Source organism: Dendrobium catenatum, unplaced genomic scaffold (assembly GCF_001605985.2).
Source record: "Dendrobium catenatum unplaced genomic scaffold, ASM160598v2 fragScaff_scaffold_1022, whole genome shotgun sequence".
Lineage (NCBI taxonomy): Eukaryota > Viridiplantae > Streptophyta > Magnoliopsida > Asparagales > Orchidaceae > Dendrobium > Dendrobium catenatum.
Genome location: NW_021319484.1, coordinates 1,125,616 through 1,148,666, shown reverse-complemented (window position 1 = coordinate 1,148,666; position 23,051 = coordinate 1,125,616). Strand labels below are relative to the sequence as shown.

The 23,051-nt window shown below is 34.3% G+C and overlaps 1 protein-coding gene across 1 annotated transcript in view; it reads right to left on the bottom strand.

The window, feature by feature from the left end:
• LOC110107148 (methionine aminopeptidase 1B, chloroplastic) overlaps positions 1-23,051 on the bottom strand; it is a 37,182-nt gene that overhangs the window by 7,857 nt on the left and 6,274 nt on the right. The window contains exons 3-8 of the mRNA XM_020837319.2: positions 22,572-22,809; positions 22,088-22,249; positions 21,952-21,993; positions 19,529-19,600; positions 12,683-12,762; positions 3,636-3,733 (exon numbers count right to left, since the gene is read on the bottom strand). Of these exons, the coding sequence (XP_020692978.1) occupies positions 3,636-3,733; positions 12,683-12,762; positions 19,529-19,600; positions 21,952-21,993; positions 22,088-22,249; positions 22,572-22,809 (692 nt within the window). The remainder of the gene's footprint in view (positions 1-3,635; positions 3,734-12,682; positions 12,763-19,528; positions 19,601-21,951; positions 21,994-22,087; positions 22,250-22,571; positions 22,810-23,051) is intronic.

Here is a 23,051-nt window from a genome sequence, read left to right as displayed (position 1 = left end):
CAACCGGCATAATGGTGATCGATGATCAAGCACGATCCTCCAAATTAAATAGAGTATGATTTAAAAAACACTGAAAGATCTATGAATGCCTGAATTTGATTAGACTTGACCTATAAGGAAGGTAATTTCTATAGATCTCATAAAAATAAAGATTACATGATAAGGCTTCATAAATAAAGTTCTTCGAAGACCCATCATAGAACATCACTAATAAAGCTTTTAATGCTTTCAAGCATGGTAGGGCTCCAAACACAAAAAAGATTGAATCTTCAAGCTGTTGGCGTTGAGTTGGATAAAACTGGAGCTATCAAGTGGATGGTTGACCGTACCATATGGGACCATCGTAGATTCCTTATAATTGCCAAAAGTTTCTTACATTAGCAAGGTTGAAACTACTTAATTACTTCATCACATGTTTGACAAAATACAACCAGTCTAAACAGGATTACTCATCACTCAAATGGGTTCCAATCCATTCAACTATTTATTCTACACAAATAATGTTCAATGTCTTGATCATCCTATGCTCCATCTATTCAACTTTCTTAATCGGTCGACTTAATCAAGTCAACAACAAGAAATCCCAAGTATTGAAAATTTTGGGTTTTTAAAGAATTTTACCTTGCCCATCATTGATGGCTTCTCATATGTGTCTAATAGAACTTTAACCACTGTTTTTGTTCCGCAAATATTTATATCAAGCTCCTAAATGCGAGATCTAAGAATTCTTCTCAGATTTGCTAAAAGTGCTCAAACACTCCACGATAGTTGTGTTGACGTGTTGACGGGAAATCTTAACCAGAGAGTGTTATATAATTTATAAAAATGTCATCAAAATTCTAAAGTCATCTAGTCAAAAATCTAAACTCAAATCCTATTAAAAATTTAAAATCTAAAATAAAATCAGTCACCAAAAATTTAAAACTAAAATCTATCCACATTTCACAACGGTTTGACGAGAATAATGAATTGAAGAATAATTTCAACTAACAAAGAAAAAATGTCTTGTTGAATGTATTACTACAATTCATTCTCAATTGTATCTCACCAATAAGGATGTGTCACATGCCCTCTGACTGGATGGTTTTGCTGCAAAATGACACCGCTATATTAAAGTCATGGCCAAAGTTTGTATGTTCCCTAATAGTTAAAAGCCACTTGAATAATGAATTATAGGATGCGCTCGATAAGATATAAAGCTCTATGTTAGCTAAGGCTGACTTAAATTTATCACTTTAGAGAAACATCCATCCTAGGTCTATAAGGCACCCTTTGACGACACAACCTATGGTTCCTGACAAGGATCTTTCAGTCAGTTTGGGTCAACTACCTCCTCTGACTAAGCAGACCAGGGACCATGACAATCCAGGATGATGGATCCATAGGATCTTGATCAGCCCATTATCATTTTTCCATCACCCGCTTTAAGTATATTATGATAGATTTTAAGTCATAAACTCTAAAATACAAAACCAAAGTCAAACCCTAAAATCATTGTTATTATATGCTAGGAAATTATTGTGACCTATTTAATGACGAGCCTTAATTGAAAGTTCTCTCTCATTATCGGGAGGGGTAATTAATCATTGGGGCTTGCACCTAGGGAAACTAGAACTCAAATCATAAAATCCTCACAAAATAAGGGTAAAATACCTGGATAGTGCATTGTCTAAAACTTAATCTGCCTTTTGAAAACTTACCTTGGAACCTAAATCCGTTAAAACTCTTCCCGTTAATAAAGAGGGGCGAAGAGGTTGAGGCACGAATTTTCAAAGCCCACAAATTAATAATGTAATTTAAACAAAATAAAATTCGTTCTAGTTCAAGCCAATAATATTATAATCAAGTTCAACATAATATTATAATTATCGTGAGATCTAAAGATACGTACATAACTCATTACAAATACTTTGTACCGCATTTGGGTTACTTTTGTTTAAAAAGCTTGTTATCTATAGGTATATAATAATTTTGTGTTTTGCCTACTTGCAATTCCATTAGCATTTTATTTTTAAGATTTTGTTATAGGTCATTGTTAGTAATTCTTAAGAGTTAAGACACATTAGTCTTTCAGCATGTAATTACTATTCTCACATCATTTGCACAACATATGCAAGACATGTTTAAGCATATTCACAGAAAACTTGCTAATAATTATGAAAATTGCACATTTTGTTATTGTGAGAAGATGATGTGAAATTTATACTAGCTGATAAAGTCATGGTGCATTTAAATCTAAAAATGCTTTCAAAGATAAGATCATTTTAAATTTTGTAACGTATTAAAAAAATGCCAAAACATTGTAAAGTCAAGAAATTCTAGTACAATTTAGTTTTTAATATGTTTAATTTAACGTTATTTCATGAAAAACCAGTATCAATTAATTTCTTGGATTCTTATCTCTTCTCATCTCTTCAATGGGAATCCACATCCAATCCTCAACCAATCACTTCAATACAACCTATTTTTGAGGTGATGATGAGTTTATGTTCACTATTGATGATGGATTACAGTGACCACTAGGTGCATTATGGTGACCAATCATTTTACAAGAAACATAAATTTACATCATATTTATTTTATGAATATCAAAATTTCAATCCATCAAAGTTAAACATTTCAAGTCACGCAAATCGAGGTGAAACTAAACTGCTCTAGTTGATTAAGTTTGGTTGTATAAAGTAGCTAGTATTATTTTCCTTTGGCAGGAGAAACTTGAACGCATGCAACAATTGGTCTTATCCTTAGGTGGTGTTAATTGGAGATACGTGGCCTTTGGAGCTTGAATAACATTTCTTTTCTTCCAAATTTCAGCCTTGTGAATGTAAATTTAAAAGTGTGATTTTTATGTGACCACCGATTTTCAGGGTAATTCATCTTCTTGTATGAAAGCAAGGTTTGCTTTTTCTTTTGGTAACTTAATTCCTTGTTTATTTGTCTACATAATTTATCATGACTATTTTAGTGATCATAATTCTGTAATGTTTTCAAATGAGTTTGTCAGGAGGTTGTATTATCCATCCAATTTTTCAGAAAAAAATGTTCAAAGTTCCGAATTTCTTTCTTTCTACCCCTTTTCTTGCAATCAAAGAAAAAATTATGAAGATGTTTGACATTGGAGCAGTGAATGTAAAAATGGCGCGGGAGATGGAGAGAAAGAAAGAAGGGGATTTATGAACAATTTTTTCCCTCAATAGCTATCCAGGAGTATAAAGTTCGTAACAGAACTTCAACAACAAAATAAAAAAAATTTAGAAATCATAAAAGTTCTGCCCATGTGTAGTATATAGCTCCTCTATTTTGGCCCCGCACCTTTTTAGAGAGACATGACAACTTTATGGTATTCATGTAAAGAAATAGAATATATATTGGGAATCAAAAATATCCGCTGCAATTTATAGCTCTCTCTATATATAAGGCTTAATTTTTGCTTGCATAAAATTTAGCCTCAGTAAAACAGATGAAACTAGTTTTTGACAAACTTTTGTAGTGTCGTGCGTATAAAATAAAAATATTCATAACATGTCAATGCTATGAATGTTTTAATTTAGTGCCTCCAAATCCCCATCTAGTATTAGAAAGATACAAAACATTCCAAAATTTGAATAACAAAAAAAAGGCAAATTAACACTCACGATGATGCATGATAATTGGTTCAGAATGAAAGACATTTCCAACACCATGGCCAACAAACTTCTCGACTACACCATAGCCGTGTTTTTCAGCAATCTCACTAGAATCATTTGGAAAGTTAGTAATACATTCAAAATATATAAAAACTTCACAAAAAAAATCAAGCTATAAGTATTACCTTACCGAACAACCAATCATGGATTTTCAACACGAAACGTTGTCATACACAAGTAGTCCTTTCTTAGAGTAAGTTCTAGGAAGCATAGAAAATCTTAGAACTAGTTATGAATTATACAGTAACCTAGTTTAGAAACAACGCCAAACATCCTACTGCAGCATTGGGCAAAACTCAAATTTGGGGTCAGCATTTTAGTTTAGAATGTGATGTGACACTAATTGTTGGGTTCCATTCATCATAACAATATTGAGCTGGATATCATAGACGTAAAGTTGGCAAATTTTCAGGCCATATTTGAGCAATTAGGTCTACAAGGGCTAAACGAACAAGTTCAAATGGTTTTTATCATCCTAACATGTCATTTCAGTTGTGGGATGCATGATCTTTTGCACCATTCTTTTATGGAAATCCAACTTTGAGTATGGCTGTGAATGATAGAGACCAGATCTCAATCCAATCACAAGTTTGGCTTTTGGTGGCCTAATCCTATCTTTATTCAATCCCAATTTGGCAAGTTGATTTCAATCCAAACTCAACCAAATTCAAAGGTCAGTCCATTCTTTTATAGATTTCAATCTTCAAGTTCAATTTTCAACCCTATAGCCCTACATACATCCACACTCCACAGCCAACTGTGCATAAATGCATAGAAGCATAAAGGCCTACACGCTTACCTGGAAATAACAAAAAGGTGCAAAATAAATATAAAAATATTTGTTAGAAGTGAAGGATATTTTAAAGGGCCTTGTTCACTGAAGAATCCCCTATTTATAATTGAGAAATGATTACCATATTCTAGGGTACATCCAATTAAAATATTCCGCTCATCAAATATAAATCACTTTTCACAAAAAAAAAAAAATCCTATGCTAACACTATCCTTAAGTTGGAGCATATATATTAACTAGATTCAACTTGTTACATATAGAAAAGTGGTGAGGTCCAAAAGCTTCCATAAAGATATCAACTACATGATGGGAAGCAAGAAAACTAAAATCTTCAAGGAGAGTTTTTACCTACATCATCTCATAGGAGTAAGTCGTGGGCCGATAGTTTAGCTATAACTGTTCATCTCACAGGTGGAGTAAGTCATGGCCCTACATTTTGCTTCAACATTAGATTTAGCTATAATTGTTCGCTTCTCTAGGTCATAAGATTTCCACCAACATAGATTCATTAACCAACTTTGTATCTTCAGCTGATCCAACATAATCAATATCTTCAAAGGCTACAATTTTTAGATGATTCTATCTCAAAGAGACTACAACAACAACAACAACATCAAGCCTTTATCCCACTACGTGGAGTCGGCTACATGAATCCTTTTTCTCCATTGTGTCCTATTAAAAGTCAAATTCTCGTTTAAATCTAATAAAGAAAGGTCATTCCTAATATTTTCTAATATCTCAAAGAGACTAATTATTTTAAAAAAAATTCTTGAAATATTTTTAAATCTTTGATACAACCTCCCTAATATTTCTTCTTCGGATTTTGCATGCACCGGCTAATCACACAAAAATTAAATGATATATGAAAATCTAGTCACAATCAAATAGATAAGATTATCTACTAAACATTGATAGCGGGAAGCATCTTCAAAGAAACCCTCATTCTCGAAGGTTTGTTGAGTATCTATAGGAGAGCTAGTCAGCTTGTATCAAGTAAATATGTTCCTTCATGTAAGTCTACAACATATTTTCTTAGAGAGTGAGAAATGCTTGAGCCTATAAAGACAGCTTTGATGAGATCCCCGAAGAGAAAATCATTGCTGACATCTATTTAGAGCATAATCCATCTTTGATTAATGATAACAAAAAGAAGATAGATTACATTAAGCCCAACTAACAAGGAGAAAAATCTCAAAGTAGTCAATGCCATAAACTTGGGTATATCCTTTTGCTACGAAATGAGTCATATAGTATTCAATAAATCCATCGGAATGGAACTAAACATTGAAGACCGCTCTATCTTGAAATTGGTTTAACCTTGAAAGGGTTAACCAAATCCATTTCAATATCCATTGAATGCTTCCACTTTGGATCGAGCAAAGCCTCTTGCTATGTCTAGGAAATAGAGATAAAAGATAGAATTTGACCAAATTGACAAAATGAAAAGGACAAAAGATCAAAGGATATACACGTGTTTGGATGGTTAGTACGAAAGTGTTTTGTCTTTTCATAGAGAAATAGTAAGATGAACCCAATCAAAATTGATGACATGGAGGAAGGTGGTTCAATAAGAGAAAAACATGAGCTACAAGTATAAATTTGTAAGGAGCAAGGAACAAACACGACCGTTATAAGTTATAGGAGAATAAATATAGTTATGATAGATGATGAAGCGTTAGAGGATTTTTCTCATGAAACCTTGAGCTCATGCCCAAACTCTTTCAAGTGTTTGGCTTCCCTTTGCTTTGAGACCTTGAACTTGATCTCTCTTTTTGCGAGACGAATGACCCAACAACTAGTGATCTTACATCAAAGAAATTCCCTGTGCTCAAATGCAAATATAATCTTGGCCTTCTTTATCCCAATAATTCTCTTGCACACAAAAATTGATGAATAGTATGAGGTGTCTCTTCCATCTATTGATATTTGGTCCAGAAAAAAGAAGTGATTGTTTTTTTTTTTTCTAAACGACTACACATGATTAAAAATTGGAAGTAACTCTCAAATAACTATTGGACTGTTGTTATCATAATTGTTGAGCAAATCCAACTTCCTCAATGCATATGATTCCTTTGGCCAATCAATGGAAGAGAATTGAATGCCATTGTGATTCTCTTAACCATTAATGAGAAAGATAAAAATAGGGGAAAAAAACTTTTTCAAAAAGCCACAAAAGAATGCAAATGAACGGTTGAGAAGTTGCCAAACTTTGTTATAAAAATATATTTTTTGGTGTCTTATTTACTATAGAACCCACCTATTTATAATAAGGGAATGAAAGTAGTGTTCGAGGGTACAACCAATGTATTTCACTCATCAAATATAGATCACTTTCCAAATATAATATTTTACCATACAAACTGATAAGGACATCAGGCCTTGGAAAGTTTATCAAAGGCGGGGCCGACGATCTACGGTCACGATTGCACCGATCTACTTTTGATTATCGTTGTATAAGATTTATTATTTTATTATATTTCATGAGCTTATTGTACTTTTCCATTTATGCCCTCACTTAGGGGCCTAGTCATGTGTAAGCCCAAAGGGTGTAGGCTCCGAAAATTCGGCCCTGGCCTCCACCCATTTGATTTTCTCAGGGGAGTTTTAACGGATTTAAGTTCCAGGGTAAATTTTAGAAGGCAGATGGGTTTGTAGATAAGACACTACCCAGAGATTCACTCTCATTTGTGAGGACTTTAAGATCTGAGTTCTGGTTTCCTGTAGGCGCAAACCCATATAGTTAATTACCCCTCCGAGAAAGAACTTTCAATTAAGGCTAGTCGCCAATCAGATGCATAGAGATACGTGTTATCTGGCATATAGTAGCAGCATGGATTGGGCGTAGAAATTTGATATCAAAAAACTGAAAATTTCACCATCTTGCACTTAAAGTGGATGGTGGGGGAATGAATGATAGACCAGATCAAGATCTCATGATTTCGTCGTCCTGGGCCATCATGGTCCCTGATCTACTTAGTCATAGGAGGTAGTCGACCCAACCTAATAGAAGGATTCTTGTCGGCAGCCATGGGTTGCTTCATCCAAGGGGACCTTGTAAACCTAGAGTGAATGTTTGTCTAAGGGGACAAATTTGAATCCACCTTAGCTAACAGAGGGCTTTTGTCCTATCAATCATATCCTATTGATTCATATCTCAAGGATTTGATGTCATTAAGGAACGTATTGGCTCTGTCCATAACTGATATCTTTTGGTGCCATTTGGCGGCAAAACCACTCGGTTCAGAGGGCCCCGGGTCATAACTGTTTATCCTGCAGTGCCATTTAGCGGCAAAATCACCAGTTAGATGACATGTACCACGTCCTTACTGACAGGAGAATGTTTGATAATAGATCATAGGGATATTTTCGACTAGATATTAGCTCTATGCGAGCTGAAGTAAATTTCAATTTGTCCACCTCGACAAATTGTTGCGGAGGGTGGATCAATTTTGCTTTAAGTGTTTGATGTGTTGAATTTCAATTTTAAAGATTTAGATTTTTGAAAATTTTTTATCTTGGAATTTGAATTTTATAGGCATTTGGATATTTGAGAGGCATTTGAAAGTATTTGTAAACCCCTCCGGTTGAGATAAACATTCAACATGGCCCTCATCGAGGTGTTTGGGGTCATTTTCATTTGTGGATTGAACCTTGTCGACTCCATCGAGTTGTTGACAGAGGATCGGGTTTCGTAGGCTTTATGCTTTTGTTGATGAATTTCTTTTGTCGTAGACCTTGAAAGCTTTATATGAACGTACAAAATAGATGTTCTGGTCGACCTCCTAACCGTATGTTTGTTTGATAGTTCGAGCCGTGTCAACTCCTATCTATTTATATGAAAAGATTGGACTCAAAATTTGTTCATTTATTGACCCGCGCAGCATCGTTACACGTCATATGTATACCCATAACACCCTTGTCGGGGCCCATGAGGGTGTTTGGGGGTATTTTATAATTATTTGTTGAACATTGTCGACTCTTATTTACTTGCGTAGGAGGATTGAATCAAATTTCTTGATATGCGTAATATCCCTAAACGTCACGTGTGTTCCTACAACACGCTCGTCGGGGACCATGTTGGTATTATGATTGTACTTACCCCTTTTGTGTACCATGGTACATGTGTGGGGGCATTTTAAAAATATTTGTAAACACTTTATGTCTGCTTGCTTGGACATTGCGGATCCGGTGATGTTGAGTAGCGCTACAGTCATTTGCCCCTTTCATATAGATAGACTGTCGTGTACTACTCGTTGCTTTCCGCAGGTAGATTATAATACACTAATGAATCGCCTGCTTTTGGTCGTAGAGGCCTACATTTATTGCATGTCATTCGCCTTTGCTCGTAGATAGCAAGTTGAATGTATAACGGGCCTCCTTCAACGGCTCATGGGAGCTTGTATTTGCAGTAGTCCTGTAGCATATCTACCCTCACCGCTTACAAATAGGTTAACATGTTCATTCGAGGACAAAGGTTGATTGTTGGATGAGCTACATTCATCACTATTGCACATGTGATAAATCACATACCATTGCTTGTAAATATTTCTTCTTTGATCTACGAGTAATGTAGCATCTGCAGCCTACTGATTGTCATCCGCATGTATATATCACTATGCATATGATGCATCTTCTGTCATTATTATTTGGCATTTGCATTCACTAAGCTTTTATGTCTCATGCATGTAATTGATGATGTATTCACTACCGTTACTTGTAGGTAGGGTCACTGTATGAATGAAGAGTCTCATATATTAACTTGTAGGAGTTTATATGCTTTATCGATGTATTAACCTTGTTTGTATGCAATATGCAACACGCGTTGTAGCTCATTGCATACTCTTCATGTTTCCCTCATGAATATTCCTTTCACTTTCATCATTTGCAATCTCAGATGCATTTGCTTATGTTTTGATGTGAATGCAAAACACTGTCGTATTCATCAGGAATATTTCCAATGTCTCAAACACATTCATCATGCATTATTTATGTCCACTTATGTATGACATGATGCATTCATTATGAACTCCTGCATTGTGAGTGGGCCACTGTATGCATTTTCAATCTTCTGCGAATAAGTTTCTTTGAACGCAGATCTTCTAGCACTGTCTACAAGTGTTTGTGTTGAATATGGATCTTCTTTATTTGTTCGCCAGTAAATAGTATTTGGTTGTGAGAATGCTACGACATTCATTATATATCTCTCATTACCATTTATGAATAGTGCAGCATGTATATTAGAGCTCCCTTGCTATTTGTTATGTTTGCCTCTTCATTACTTATTGTTGATTGTTGCATGATGGCTGCACATATTCACAAGAAGTATATTATTTGTCAATGGACTGGTGCATTTGACTGCATAGAAGCCATTATAGAAGACTATCGTATTCACTATGCATTGTCTCTTCTCACTTGCAGGTGAATCATATCGGCGATGACAAGCCTGTCATTATTTCATTAGTATTCATTTGAGGACTTTGTTCATCGTTTTTTAGCAGCTCAGTTGGGTCCCCTGTAGTTCATGTTCAGTTCAGGTCAAAGTCAGTATGCAAGCTCAATTCAAGTCAAAGTTCAAATCAAGTTCTTCTTGGTTGAGTTTTGATTCAAGTCCTTTGTTTAGTCATTCGAATTCAGGTCCTCACTGGTCAAATTGCAAGTCCTCATTTGTGTTCATATTGTTCAAGTCATGATCAAATGAGGCCCAAGTTCAAGCTAGTCCAGGTTCAATCATGGCCCCCTACAGTTCATTGTCACTTGTTTGGATTCAAATTCATTTAAGTTCATTTAATTGTTCATTCAAATTTCTTGTCGTTCATTTAAGTTCAAATTCTATTTAGTCCAAGTCTTGCTCATTTGATGTTCAAATCAAATCCAAAAGTCCAATGTAATTTCTCCAAGTCCTTGTGCGTTTCAGACAAAATTTCGGCAACCTCCCGGCGTCTCCTCCGTTTAGGGGAAAATTATAGAATATGGGCCTTCCCACCACGCTAATAAAAGCATGTATGATAGGTGTCCTTAGACACCGCGGCCGTATCTTCATTCCCATCATGCTAATAAAAGCATGTATTGGGTCGGTGAGGATACCTATTTTAAAACACAGTTGTTTACCCGCGTGCTGGTACTTATAAGTAACCCCGCCTTGCCGTAGGCGTCGCACCGGGTTCCCATCCCACCACGCGCAATAAATGCGTGTATAGGTGATTTTCGGTGCTCCACGAACGCCAAAATGGGGCTTTTGGATCACCCGCTTCGTTGCTAGCACTGCTACGCACTTCCTCCCACCACGCTAACAAAAGTGTGTATATGTGGTTCTTTTGTCGCGCTGCAAGCTTCGAGGTGGGCTCTCGGAGTTTTAAGATTTATAGGGGACGATCGGCGAGGTGGAGTTAGCAGACAAATTGAGACAAACACCAACCCTCATATTTCTCCTCTTTCCCTCCTTCCTCCTCCATTAAGCCGCCGACCTCACCAGCAAATTTGCCCTCCAACCGCCGGCCACAAAGGTCCTTGCCCCTTCCTTAGCCGCCGGCCCTCTCACTCCCACCACTTCCTAGTCGCTGCCCAACACCAACCCTTTCTACTCCTCTTAGCCGCCGCCCCACATCAACCCAAAACCCTAACCTATTCCCACTTAGCCGCCCGCCCCCTCCCTCTTCCGTTGGCTCCACAAATTCCTTCTAGCATTCAATGTCATTCCTATTTTAGCCTTCTCAATTTGGTAACCAATTTGAATTCAAAATTCAAAATAATTTGAATTTAAATTTGTTTCCTAAATTAGAATTCTTATTTTAGGAAAGTTACTTAAAGTAAGATCCATTTAAACTTCTAATTGGATTTGATTTAAGTTAATTCTACCTAATTCAAGGTTCCAATTAAAGCAAGCTTTAATTCTCTTTCCCTAAACCCTACCCTACCTCACCATGTCGTCGGCCCCCCTTCTCCCTATCCCTCTCTCTCCACATTAATTCTGCTCCCTCTAAAGACCTCAATCAAATTTCTCATTAAGGATTACCTTCCTTTCTTTCCTCTTGTTTGAAATTCAAATCACATAACCCTAAATCCCTCCCAAACCAAAATCTGAAAGTATTTTCAGATTTTGGAAATCTCTCCCTTATAAACCGCCAGCCCCTCCCACCTCCTCCTTCCCTCCCTCTCTCCCAATACAACTCCTAACCCCCAATTCTAGGTTTCTCATTTGCTGTCCATATTTTCTGGGCAATGTTTGGCGACTATCCAGAAATTTTCTGCATGTTTCCTTGTTGTCCAGACGGTCAGGAGATCGTCGTTTATAGCCCAAAAGTTCCAGCACACCAAAATCTATTAATCCCTCATGCATGGCGGATCCGGAACTTGACCACGGATTCGTTTACAACGACCGAGGCCACGCCGACATCCTCAACTCCCCTTTCTTCGACCTCAACCTTGAGGTTGACCAAACCGTGGAGGATTACGTGGAGAGGATCATCTTCACCCTTGTTGAATCTATTGACGAGCAACTTTCTTCTGTTCAATGGAAGATTGTCTCCAAATCCTAAGCAAGGTGAATCTTTCCCATAATCTTTTCCTATCTAATTCTTACCCCACTTGTGGTTTTAATTAATTCACTAAGATCGTGTTATGCTTCTCTGCTAAGACTAGTAATTTAGAAATGAGTGAAAGGACTCTTCGTAGCAAATAATCTCATTATTAGCGTAGGGATTTCTTGTTGGAAATCTTTCACGTATGTTATGTTTTGAATTACTGATTATTTTGAGATCCTAACCTCTAGTTGTGTGACTTGACCTAAGCTCGTCTCATCCCTTTTTGTTTCATTTCATCATTTAATTCACTATAAGTATTTTAGTTAATAAAGCTCTCTAAAATTAAATTGTGCAAGGTTCTTTCTAACATCGCTTAAGCATCTTAGTCCGGCATCACTAACACTCATTATAAATTTATAATACATTTAGCTTTCTAAAGTATTGAGAAATATTAGTTTGCATATTTATGTGCAACTATCATTTATATAGTTTTTAATCTGCTTATAGTTTATCTTTTTCTTGGATTTTCTGATTGTCAAATCACAAATAACTCTTAATTAAGAAAATAAAAAATGGTGTAGAATAAACTGGTTAATAATAATGGCCTGTTGAAATTTCCAAAATTAAAATTGCCACTAATAACTCTTAATTAAATATTAGTATCGAATCAAGAGGCAATATACCTTATTCTCTTTCCAATCTTCTTAAAAGCAGCGCTATCTTTGCAAACAGATATGGCTCTTTCCAAGCATTCTTCAGTCACCTACATAAATAATTGAGCTCTTAAGTAAATAGCTAAGCAATTAATTGAATTCATACTATACTAAATACTAATAAAAAGTCAATGTAGGTTTCGCTCTTAGAGATTGAGGATGTAAACATGTCTCAAAAAGTGAAGGTGCTCGGAAGAAAACATAATAATTCATCGCTACTTAAATGAACTGATAAAAGGGGATAATTTCAATAAAAATTATTATGCAAATGTCTAAGTAGCCCTCCAAGCCCTTAAGGAAAAAAATTGAGAAGAAGGGTACATGCGTCTTTTTCCCCCTACCTTTCCCATAAGTCTCTAAGGGATCGAAATATTCGGTCACTTTGTTTGTTTCGTTTGGCCGAATAGGAGAGAGGAGGAGCGGGCGTGAGAAGGGAGCGGCTTGGGGCTTCGGCGGCGGCCGGCAGTTTTTGGCGTGCATTTGGACGAAAGTGAAGGGGAAGTCCAAGGAAGAGTAAGGTAAGCTTTTTACACAAAAATCACTTCATTCTCCTAAGATTTCTTTGGATGAAAGTTTTAGGGTTTGTTCAAAACATTAAAGTTTTGAAGAAGAATGATAGGGAATGAGGAAAGAATGTTTCTAATCATGAAATTTTTAGTTTTTCTCAAAAAAAAATTATTTTAAAAATTAGGGTTTCTTCTAATTTTCTTTTTAAGAATGATTCCTAATGACATTAGAAAGCTTCTATTGGAAATTAATTTAATTTTTATGAAAAATTTCAAGTTTCAAAAATTAAGGCTTATCCCTAATCATGAAAACCCTTAAGTGTTATTGTTGTAAATAGACTTAGGAAGGATTTTAGAGGTGGGAATTAGGGTTTTTGCACAAAATTTCTTTTTTTTTTGTAATTTTAATTTAAATTACTTTTTTCAAGTGAAAATTTATGTAATTAACATCGATTATTAGTTTTAGACTTTAAGATAAAGGGGTAGAAAATAAAAAAAATAAGTAAAATGATATTTTAGGATAAGATGGAGGCATTTAAAGAATATTAACAAAAATATTTTTGAGAGTAAGATTTTAGATCTTAAGATTTTGTCTGTGCATGAGGATGCTAATGTTATGTTGAAAAAAGTGAGTAGCGATATTAAGAATATTGCAAAAGATGTGTTTAAAATATCAAAGAAAAAAACTCCTAATAGTAAAAATAGTTGGTGGTGGAATCCAAATGTGCAAGAAAAATAAAAAATAAGAAGATTTATTATAAAAATTGATTTAATTTTAAAAGTTTTGATAATTGGAAAAGATATAAAGAGGCTCGTAAAGAATCTAAAATTATAATATGTGATGCAAAATCCTTAGCTTTTAGTGATTTATATAATAAATTAGATACTAAGGAGGGAGAAAGATATATGTATAAGTTAGCCAAACAAAGAGATAGGAGTAGTAAGGATTTAGTTCAAGTGAAGCGTATTAAGGATGAAGATCAAAAAATACTTTTCTTAGAAGATATTAAATAAAGGTGGATGAGATATTTTGCTAAACTTTTAATGAAGATTCGTTCTGCTAAAATCATCTCCCGATCCAGCTCAGTCAGTTTTCCCAGCTCTTCCTTATCCGCCTCATCTCTGTACAGATCACTTCCAACAGAAGGTGCACTGTCAGAATCATCACCACTGAGCCTGTCATCATGATCATCTACCCAGTTGCTCCTCTTGTCTTTCTCAGGAGGATCTAGCCTCTTCTTTAGAGGAACTTGTGATCCAGAGTGTCTCCGCTTGTTGAACTTAGAGCTATCAGAATCATCCTCTTTCGAGTCACTTCCATCCGAGAATGATTCGTCTCGTCGCCATCTTGAATGTGGATGGGACTGGTTCTTTCTAGATGATGTGCCAGTTCTTCCAGCAGCTTGTAGTAGCAAATTCTCCAAGTCTGCCATGATTACAACTTCCTCTCTTAAGATCTGCAAAACATTGGCACGCAGGTCAGCACATCAGTGAAGAAAACTAATTTTAGGTTCCTACTGAACATATGCTAGTGAAACACATTAAAAGAGACATTTAAAAAAGTAACAAAAACTTACAAAAGACAGGCGATGACTGATAAACAGGAGTAAGTTGCAGCTTGAATTTGTTCTGTTTGATTATCCAGCACTGGTTCCCTCCAATACGCCCAAATGCAAAAACAACTGCATCATCAGATAATCTGAAAGTCAGCAAATGTAGAACAATACAAACACAACTATCTAATCCATTTACAAAAAATCAGTAATTTACATAAATTTATTCCAGATAAAATGCATCATCATCAATAGCTGAATAGCCTTAATTTCAGCTATTTTGGGTCATTTTTCTTTATCATTTATCTACATTCAACACAAAAACAATTAATTTAACAAATGATTCAATTCAAAGATGGCCATATATTTCTAATAAATGCTGATTCAAACCCTTATAGAGAAAATCAAGTTGAAACAACTTAAAAAAAAAAAGGAAAAATCAAGATAAGTTCGATTGTTCGAACAATTGAGGGTTATCAAAAATTTTAAGTAAATTTCTGAAGACTAATAAGTCTCCATCAGCATTCACCTCGCAATAGGCGCAGGGTGGGATTGAAAAAGAGACTACTTACAAAGTAGTTAATATCATTAATATTTTATAACTATTTAATCATGATCGTGAGATAATTAATAATAAGTAAACTTGCTAAAATAATTAGCAATTAAAAAACTATTTAAGCTTATTAAATATTAGTTAAGATTTCATTTAAATTGTAAATATTTTCTTAATATTTAATTGAGGTAATTAAGATTAAAATAATAAAATCAACAATTGATTCAAAAATAATCAAAGTAAATATCAAGATAAATTATACAGTAATTGATATTTAATTCTTGTCATAAGGTTCTACGAATACTGAATTATGATAATACAGCATGGCATAATAATTAGTCATTAAATCACGGTTAACTACTAACTATACTTAATTAGTAATTCATTACAATTTTAAATTTTATAATTATGATTTAAATATTAATTAAATTTGGTTTTGACTAATATATATATATAATTAATTAGTGTTTATATATATATTAATTACTATAATGCAAATTAACAAAAGTTAATAATTAATTAGTGTTTATAATAGTAGCTTAGATTAATCAGAGACTAAATAAAAATTCATTAGATTTGTAAATATATATTACTTTTATTTAAGATATGCTAATTAGATAAGCCTAAAAGAATAATAGGTTTTGATTTTTTGTTTTAAAATAAGCACTTAAGTTCGTTAGATTGGTTGATATATATATATATACATATATTAGAAACATTTCAAAAAAAAAAATTGATGAAAACAACACATGAAATATTTTCACTTATTTAAATAGATGGGGATATTATCAGCAGAATTCTAGTTGGATGGTTGAAGTGGAGGAATGCATCGGGCTTGTTATGTGATAGAAATGTACCCCTCAAACTTAAGGGAAAATTCTATAAGATGGTAGTGAGGCCTGCAATGCTTTATGGTGCCGAATGTTGGCCTTTAAAAGAGAAGCATAATACTAAGTTAAGTGTGGCAGAGATGAGAATGATCAGGTGGATGAGTGGCTTTACCCTTAGAGATAGGATACGAAATGAGCGTATACGTGAAAAGGTTGGAATAGCCCCAGTAGAAGATAAGATTAGAGAGAGTCACCTTAGATGGTTTGGTCACATAAAACTGCGGCCTTCCGATGACCCGGTTAGGAGAGTAGAGGTATTAGATTTGACTTATGTTAAGAAAGGTAGAGGCAAACATAAAAAAGACTTTGTAAGAAAATATTAGGAATAACCTTTCTTTATTAGATTTAAATGAGAATTTGACTTTTAATAGGACACAATCGAGAAAAAGGATTCATGTAGCCGACCCCACGTAGTGGGATAAAGGCTTGATGTTGTTGTTGTTGTTGTTGTAATTTAGATTAATTCAAAAATTAATTGTATTTTAATTAATTATTATGTACATGAGAGGTTTTCTTATGCATATAATATGAAATGAACAAAAAGAGGGTTCCCAAAAATTAGGGTTATGAAGAAATCCGAAATTAGAAAGTAAAGTTAATTAATTTTGAATTGGTAAAGAGTTAAATTAGGAAATTTAAGAATACATATGGGCAGATTTTTTATTCTTATAATTTAGGGATTAAGAAAGTTTATGTGAAAGTATGTGACATTAAGTGTTATGTTATATTACGTTATGTTTCTTTTTAGATATTAGACGTGGTAGAGAGAAAATTTCGATAGGGCAATAAGCAAATTGCACACCTCAGTGAGGTAGGTAAAATGTAGTTATTTTAAATTCGGAAAATCTTTCTCTTTACAAAAGATAGCATGCTCTTATAATCTCATGTGATTAGTCTACCTTTTAAATGCAATTTGTACTTTTTTTATGTAGTTTAGCATGTTCTTACATGTCTTGTATCTTACTCTTGTAAATGACCTAATATACTTTTTGAATACATAATGCAAATGCATCTTTTTCATGCGATGATTGTAGAAAGTATCCTTTCATATGTAATCATGTCTCCTTTTATATGTAATGTATATGTAATCATGTCTCTTTTCATATGTAATCATATCTCATTTCATATGTAATCACGTAATCGTGTAGAACAAATAGGAACATTAGACCATACGCATGAATGGCATGTTAAAATCCCTTTTGTGAATAAATCTAGAATGGTTGAATGCGTATATTTGATGTAGAGTATCAATAGTAAAAGGGCTCTATCGAGCCAAAGGTAAATAGGCTCATCGGAGCAAATGGTAAAGGAATGACCAATGTAAAAGTGTACCTAATCAGTACAAAACAAAACGATACTTCTGTGACGAGTGAATAAGATTATGTTACTATATTATTATACCATTATGTTATAAGTATAAGAAGCATCAATTGAATCATGAATGTATAATGAAAAAGGGATGCTTATGCAAAGAAAGAGAACATGTAGGATGACTTAAAGGCATGTGTACTCTAGTTGATATTTCATGGCATATTGATTGTCCCTTCACTTAAAAGTATTGGTATGCATGTTATACTCCTTCCCTTGCCTCTGAATTTGATTGAATAGCATTTTATCTACTGAGTTGTGACTCACCCAACTTATGAAAAATTTTCAGAAGAACCTGTTAAGCGTTAATGACGGATAGACCACCATACACTTACCGTCATAGGGAGACGACGGGTGACAGATTCCTTTTGGTATTTTTGGTATTTTGTGTTCGATGGATGCATGATAGCATGTGATAGGTAGATTTTTGACATTCATCTATGTAATGAACTTTTATGTATATGTTGATATATTTGAATGAAAGAAGAAATTTTTTTTTACATGGAATCGTTAGTGGCTCCTTCGTTATATTTGAATATGTTTTAGATATGTTATTTGAAATGTTTTAAATTTTACTGTCTGACTTTTATTCCAACCTCACCTATGCGAGCTTACCGGGCCGGGTCATGATAGTTCATATATATATATATATATATATATATATATAATAGACAAGGGCCAGTTTTTTGACATGAAGAGAAGGGCATTTAATCCCAAAATCGAATTATAAAGGCTATCTTCATGGAAAATGATTTCTAGAACTCAGTTCATAATTTTTTTGTTTCAATGGAAAACTCCACAAAACCTTTCCATGATGTAGAAATGTTTGATAAGTATATATCAATAAGCCTTCGAACTGCATCCTCTAAACAGATCTGAAGTCAGTTAGTCATTCTCTTGTTTAGACTTCTAAGCAAATTATAGACTACAACCACAAAACAAGATTGAGCTACTAGTAGTTACCAGTCATCAGCTAGTGTGGTGAACTATTGAAGTAGCAGTTGCTTGGGTTCAAGTAGTAACAGTTACATGCGTGAACATTCAAAGAATGAGTCCAGCAGATGTAGGTAAATCATTGGTAAAAAATGAACCAAGTCAACTACTGGCCAAATATGCACCAAGTAGCGACAACTTTACTGACAAGGTTGAGGATAGGAGTGGAGCCTGGTTGTTTCATTGACAATGCAATATTATGGTATTAATAGATGCAATTAATTGAAAAACATCTAGACGTTAGGCTGTCTAATGGCTATAAGAAAAAAGAATAAGAAACAAAGAAAAATCATAATCACATAATCACCATTATCCATTCTACTAATAATATTTTCTATTTGCAATATAGCACCGAGTTAAATACACACTATATTTGATAATTAATGTTGTTATCTGAATAATAGTGCTAGATTACAAAACAATCTAGATAACATGGAAGTAGGAATCCCTTAGTGAAACCAAGCGATAATATCATAAATTAAACACTGGCAATTTTCTTTGGTATTATAACAACACATCTAACACTGTTTAAGAGCATATAAAAGAAAACAGGAAGACTTGGAAACCATCAAACAATATCCAAATCTTCTCTTTGACAGTTAAATCACAAATACAAGTGTAATATCCAAATTGTCTTTATTTAAAAAACTATCACTCAAATATTTCTATTTACAATACCAACACCCAAATCATTAAAAATACAAGAATACGGCTAGCCTAGGAGAGTTAGTTCCTCAAAATCTTTAATGATTTGGATTATGATGTAAATACACAGGGGTTTAGTGGTTCATTTTAAAAATTTTGATGCTAGCTTGTAAATAAAGAAGACTTAAGTGTTATGCATGTAAATGTTCCTTAAATAAAAAATAAACAGTACACAAGAAACTAATACCAATAATATTAATAATAATAATCATATCAAGAGCAGCTAGAGAAATTCAGCAGAGAAATACCTTTACAAGTTTTTTTGTGCGTTCATCAACTTCTCCACAAAGAAAGGTCTTTGAGGTGTCACCATGGTAGCCCTAACATGAAAAGTTCTCAGAAAAATATACGTAGGAAAGAAAAAGAAATATACAATGCATGCAACTACTGAAATGGAATCAGGAAAGAATCAGTATCCTACTTATTCAAAGAATCAAAGAGAAGATCAAATCATGAAAATGCATCTACAGGCCTAATGATGTAGAACGGAGGGGGTCGGCCAAAAGAGCGGAAGAAGGGAGGCGTCCACATACGTTGAATGTGTCCACATACGATGAATGTGGACTTAAGAAATTTCTAAACCTGAATTATTAAGATAAGAAAAGGGGAATTATGACAGGTCTTTAATCAAATTCAAATTGAGAGAATTAAGGAAAGCCTCCTAATATAATAAAAGAATTTCAAATTCAAATTAATTTAAATTTGAATTTAAAAACTTTTCAAACTTAAGATGCATTGAATAAGGAATGCCTTCAATAATCAATTTGAAAAGTGGAGGGAAAGAGGAAATAGGAATGTAAGCTGGCGGCTAGCATGATTATGGGCGATTGATATGAGGGGTTAAAGGTGGCTATATTTAGAATCTTAAAATAGGAACGTGGATTTAAATCAACTCCTATTTAAAATTCAAAATTGCATGATTTGAGAGACTTCCCTAAAATAGTTTTCCTCATTTATGAAGTAAAATTCAAATTCAAATTCAATTGAATATAAATTTAAATTGTTTCCAAAATTAAAGGGAGCTAATTTAGGAAAGGATTTGAATGCTATATTTTGAATCTTGGACTCAAGGGATGGATGATGGCCGGCGGCTTTGGGAAGGGGATTGGGCCGGCGATTGGGTGTCTTTTGGCCTAGGGTTTGGGTGGAGTTTTCGGCCAATATGAGAAAGAGAGATGGGGAAGTGGCGGTTAGGAAAATAAGGAGAATAATAATAAAAAAAAGAAGACAAAACCGCGAGCATTGGACTCTTCCGAAGACTAACGGGTGATACATTGCACTTCACCAAGGAACTTCAAGCCACGAGCCCGGACCCATCCTGTGGCTGGTGAAAACTCCGATTCCTTCCCATAGGAATCTTACTACGTCCTCCCAAAAGAACACAAGTGCAGAACACAAAATTTTATTATAATTCCATTATACCTAATACAAGAGAAGGGTCCTATAAATATAGGCCTCAAAAGAAACAAAAAGATAAATTTGCCCCTTTGGCTTACATAAGACAAGACTCTTAACTAAAAATAGTAAAAAAAGGAAAATTGCAAAATTAAATCAAAAGACAATTAATAAACTAAAATAAAACGGAGTGATCTCGGCCTTTGATCTTCGACTCTTCCTTTGAATATCGTCCACCATCGGATGTCCACATCAGCTAATCACATCCTAGTAATTATAAACTATGGTAGCACTTAATCAATTTGTATTCTTGTTTTCCGATGGAAGCCTTAAAATGTAGCACCAGAACATTGATTATTATAACCTTATATGTATAGATCCATTTAAAATGATCATCTATGTATTCCCCTATCTATGATACGTCAGTGCACCATTAAGGTTTACAAATATTCACTTAATCAGCAAGTTACCGGTAACAGATAAGCTATTGCAGTCAACCATGAAATACTTTATAATTTATATGTTATACCTCAACTGATATTCAAAATTTTGGACTTCAACTGCACACTAAGTTATCCTAGTTTTAACACGCTCAAAATGTCCAGCTTCAAAAGTATGCAGTTAAATCATTAAACTTACCCTGCAGTTACAAACTCTCTAAAAACGGTTAATGGCATTTGTGCTTATTTCAAAATTCAAAATTTTAAACAGCCAGATGCTTTCAAAAGGTCAATAAAATATGTATTCAATAATCCAATTTTACGGCATCTTTTCTCAAACAAATGCCAGATCTCTACAACGACCTCCACATGGAAGTGTGAAAGAACATAAAGAAAAACAGTAATCACATATAAAGTAAAGGTTGGACTTTAGATTCTATCCCAAAAAGGGAAAATAAACGAGTGTCAAATGGAAATATTCACACATAAGCTCATTAGATGCCGATTTTCCAATCAATAACATTACGATATTTATAGGGCTTCTTATTATCCATCATTCTAGCATCTTAGCAGTAACTAAAGGATGAGCAAAAGAACTGGAAATGCATCTTAAGTGCTCAAAGGTGATCTTAAGTTTGCACCAGACAAATGTAGTAAAGCGTTTTAACGACCTAAAACATCATAAGCAAATGTAATCTCGACTTAATAAAGATTGAAAGACATCTTCAGTCCAAAGATACGTAGATAAGTAGTCTAAATACAAAAGTGCAGACATACAGGAAAAATAAAGGCATATGATTTCTGAATGAATATGACTGATGGAAAGAAGAGCATACATTAAGATAGACAGTCACGTCAATGTTTATGATGTCACCATCCTGCATTTGACCATGAGTTTTTAGTCCAATAAAAACTTCAAATCAAATAACTCAAAGTTCTTGCAAATGTAAGTACTTAGCCATCTTACAGAACCTGGAGCTGGCGTGAATCGGGTATACCATGACACATGCATTCATTAACAGATGTGCATACGCTTTTAGGGAAACCACCATATCCAAGAGGTGAAGGATAAGCGCCAGCATCAATGATCATATTGTGCACTGCTTTATCAATTTCATCTGTTGTTATAGAGGGCTGACAGAAACGTATTACATTAGCGTCAATTGCTCATAAAATATCCAAAAGAAGATAAACAAATTAAGAATTTCCATGCACCAAGGTAATTTAACCTATTTCTTCAAATGAGAAATGGAAAAAAGAATGCCTCTATGTAGAATTGAACAAAATCTCAGGAAAGTCAAAAGAGATGATGTGCCAATTGCAATTGCATACAGACATTACCCTTCTATATCAATAATATGCAATAAACCTTCAAATCATGATGATACGGGGTACCAGAAGCACAAGTGATAGACGAAAATTTGTACTGATTCAAAACAACAGGGTTGGGATTTACCCTGACCATCGTTCCTGCAAAATCCAGTACTCGAGCAGAAAGTTCACAGGCAGCTCTCATTTCAGCAATGCCCTCATCATCATGAATTTGATATTCACTAGAGAGTTCTGGCAACTTGTTCGAGCCAACATATGGAGGCTTCAGAATATGATCTGGCACAGGAAGACGTCCAGAAACCTTCCCACGCCTCAATGGTTGCCTCTTTCTTGATTTTGTATTATCCTGTAGCTCTCGTAACCTTAAGGCGATCCAAACATTGAATAAAAAAGGACAAAAGCAGTTAATTACTTGTACGAATCCTTATAAGGTTTGAAAAACAGCAAATTATGACATCAATGAAAAAAAATTCTGGAAAAAGCTGTAAGAAAAAGGGATCACAGCTTGGCTCCAATTTTCATTATTAAAATAACTGAAGCCCAAGCCCCTTCAAGAATAAGTTCCAAAGGAAGGGAAATCTTGCAAGGGATTCTATCTCAATCA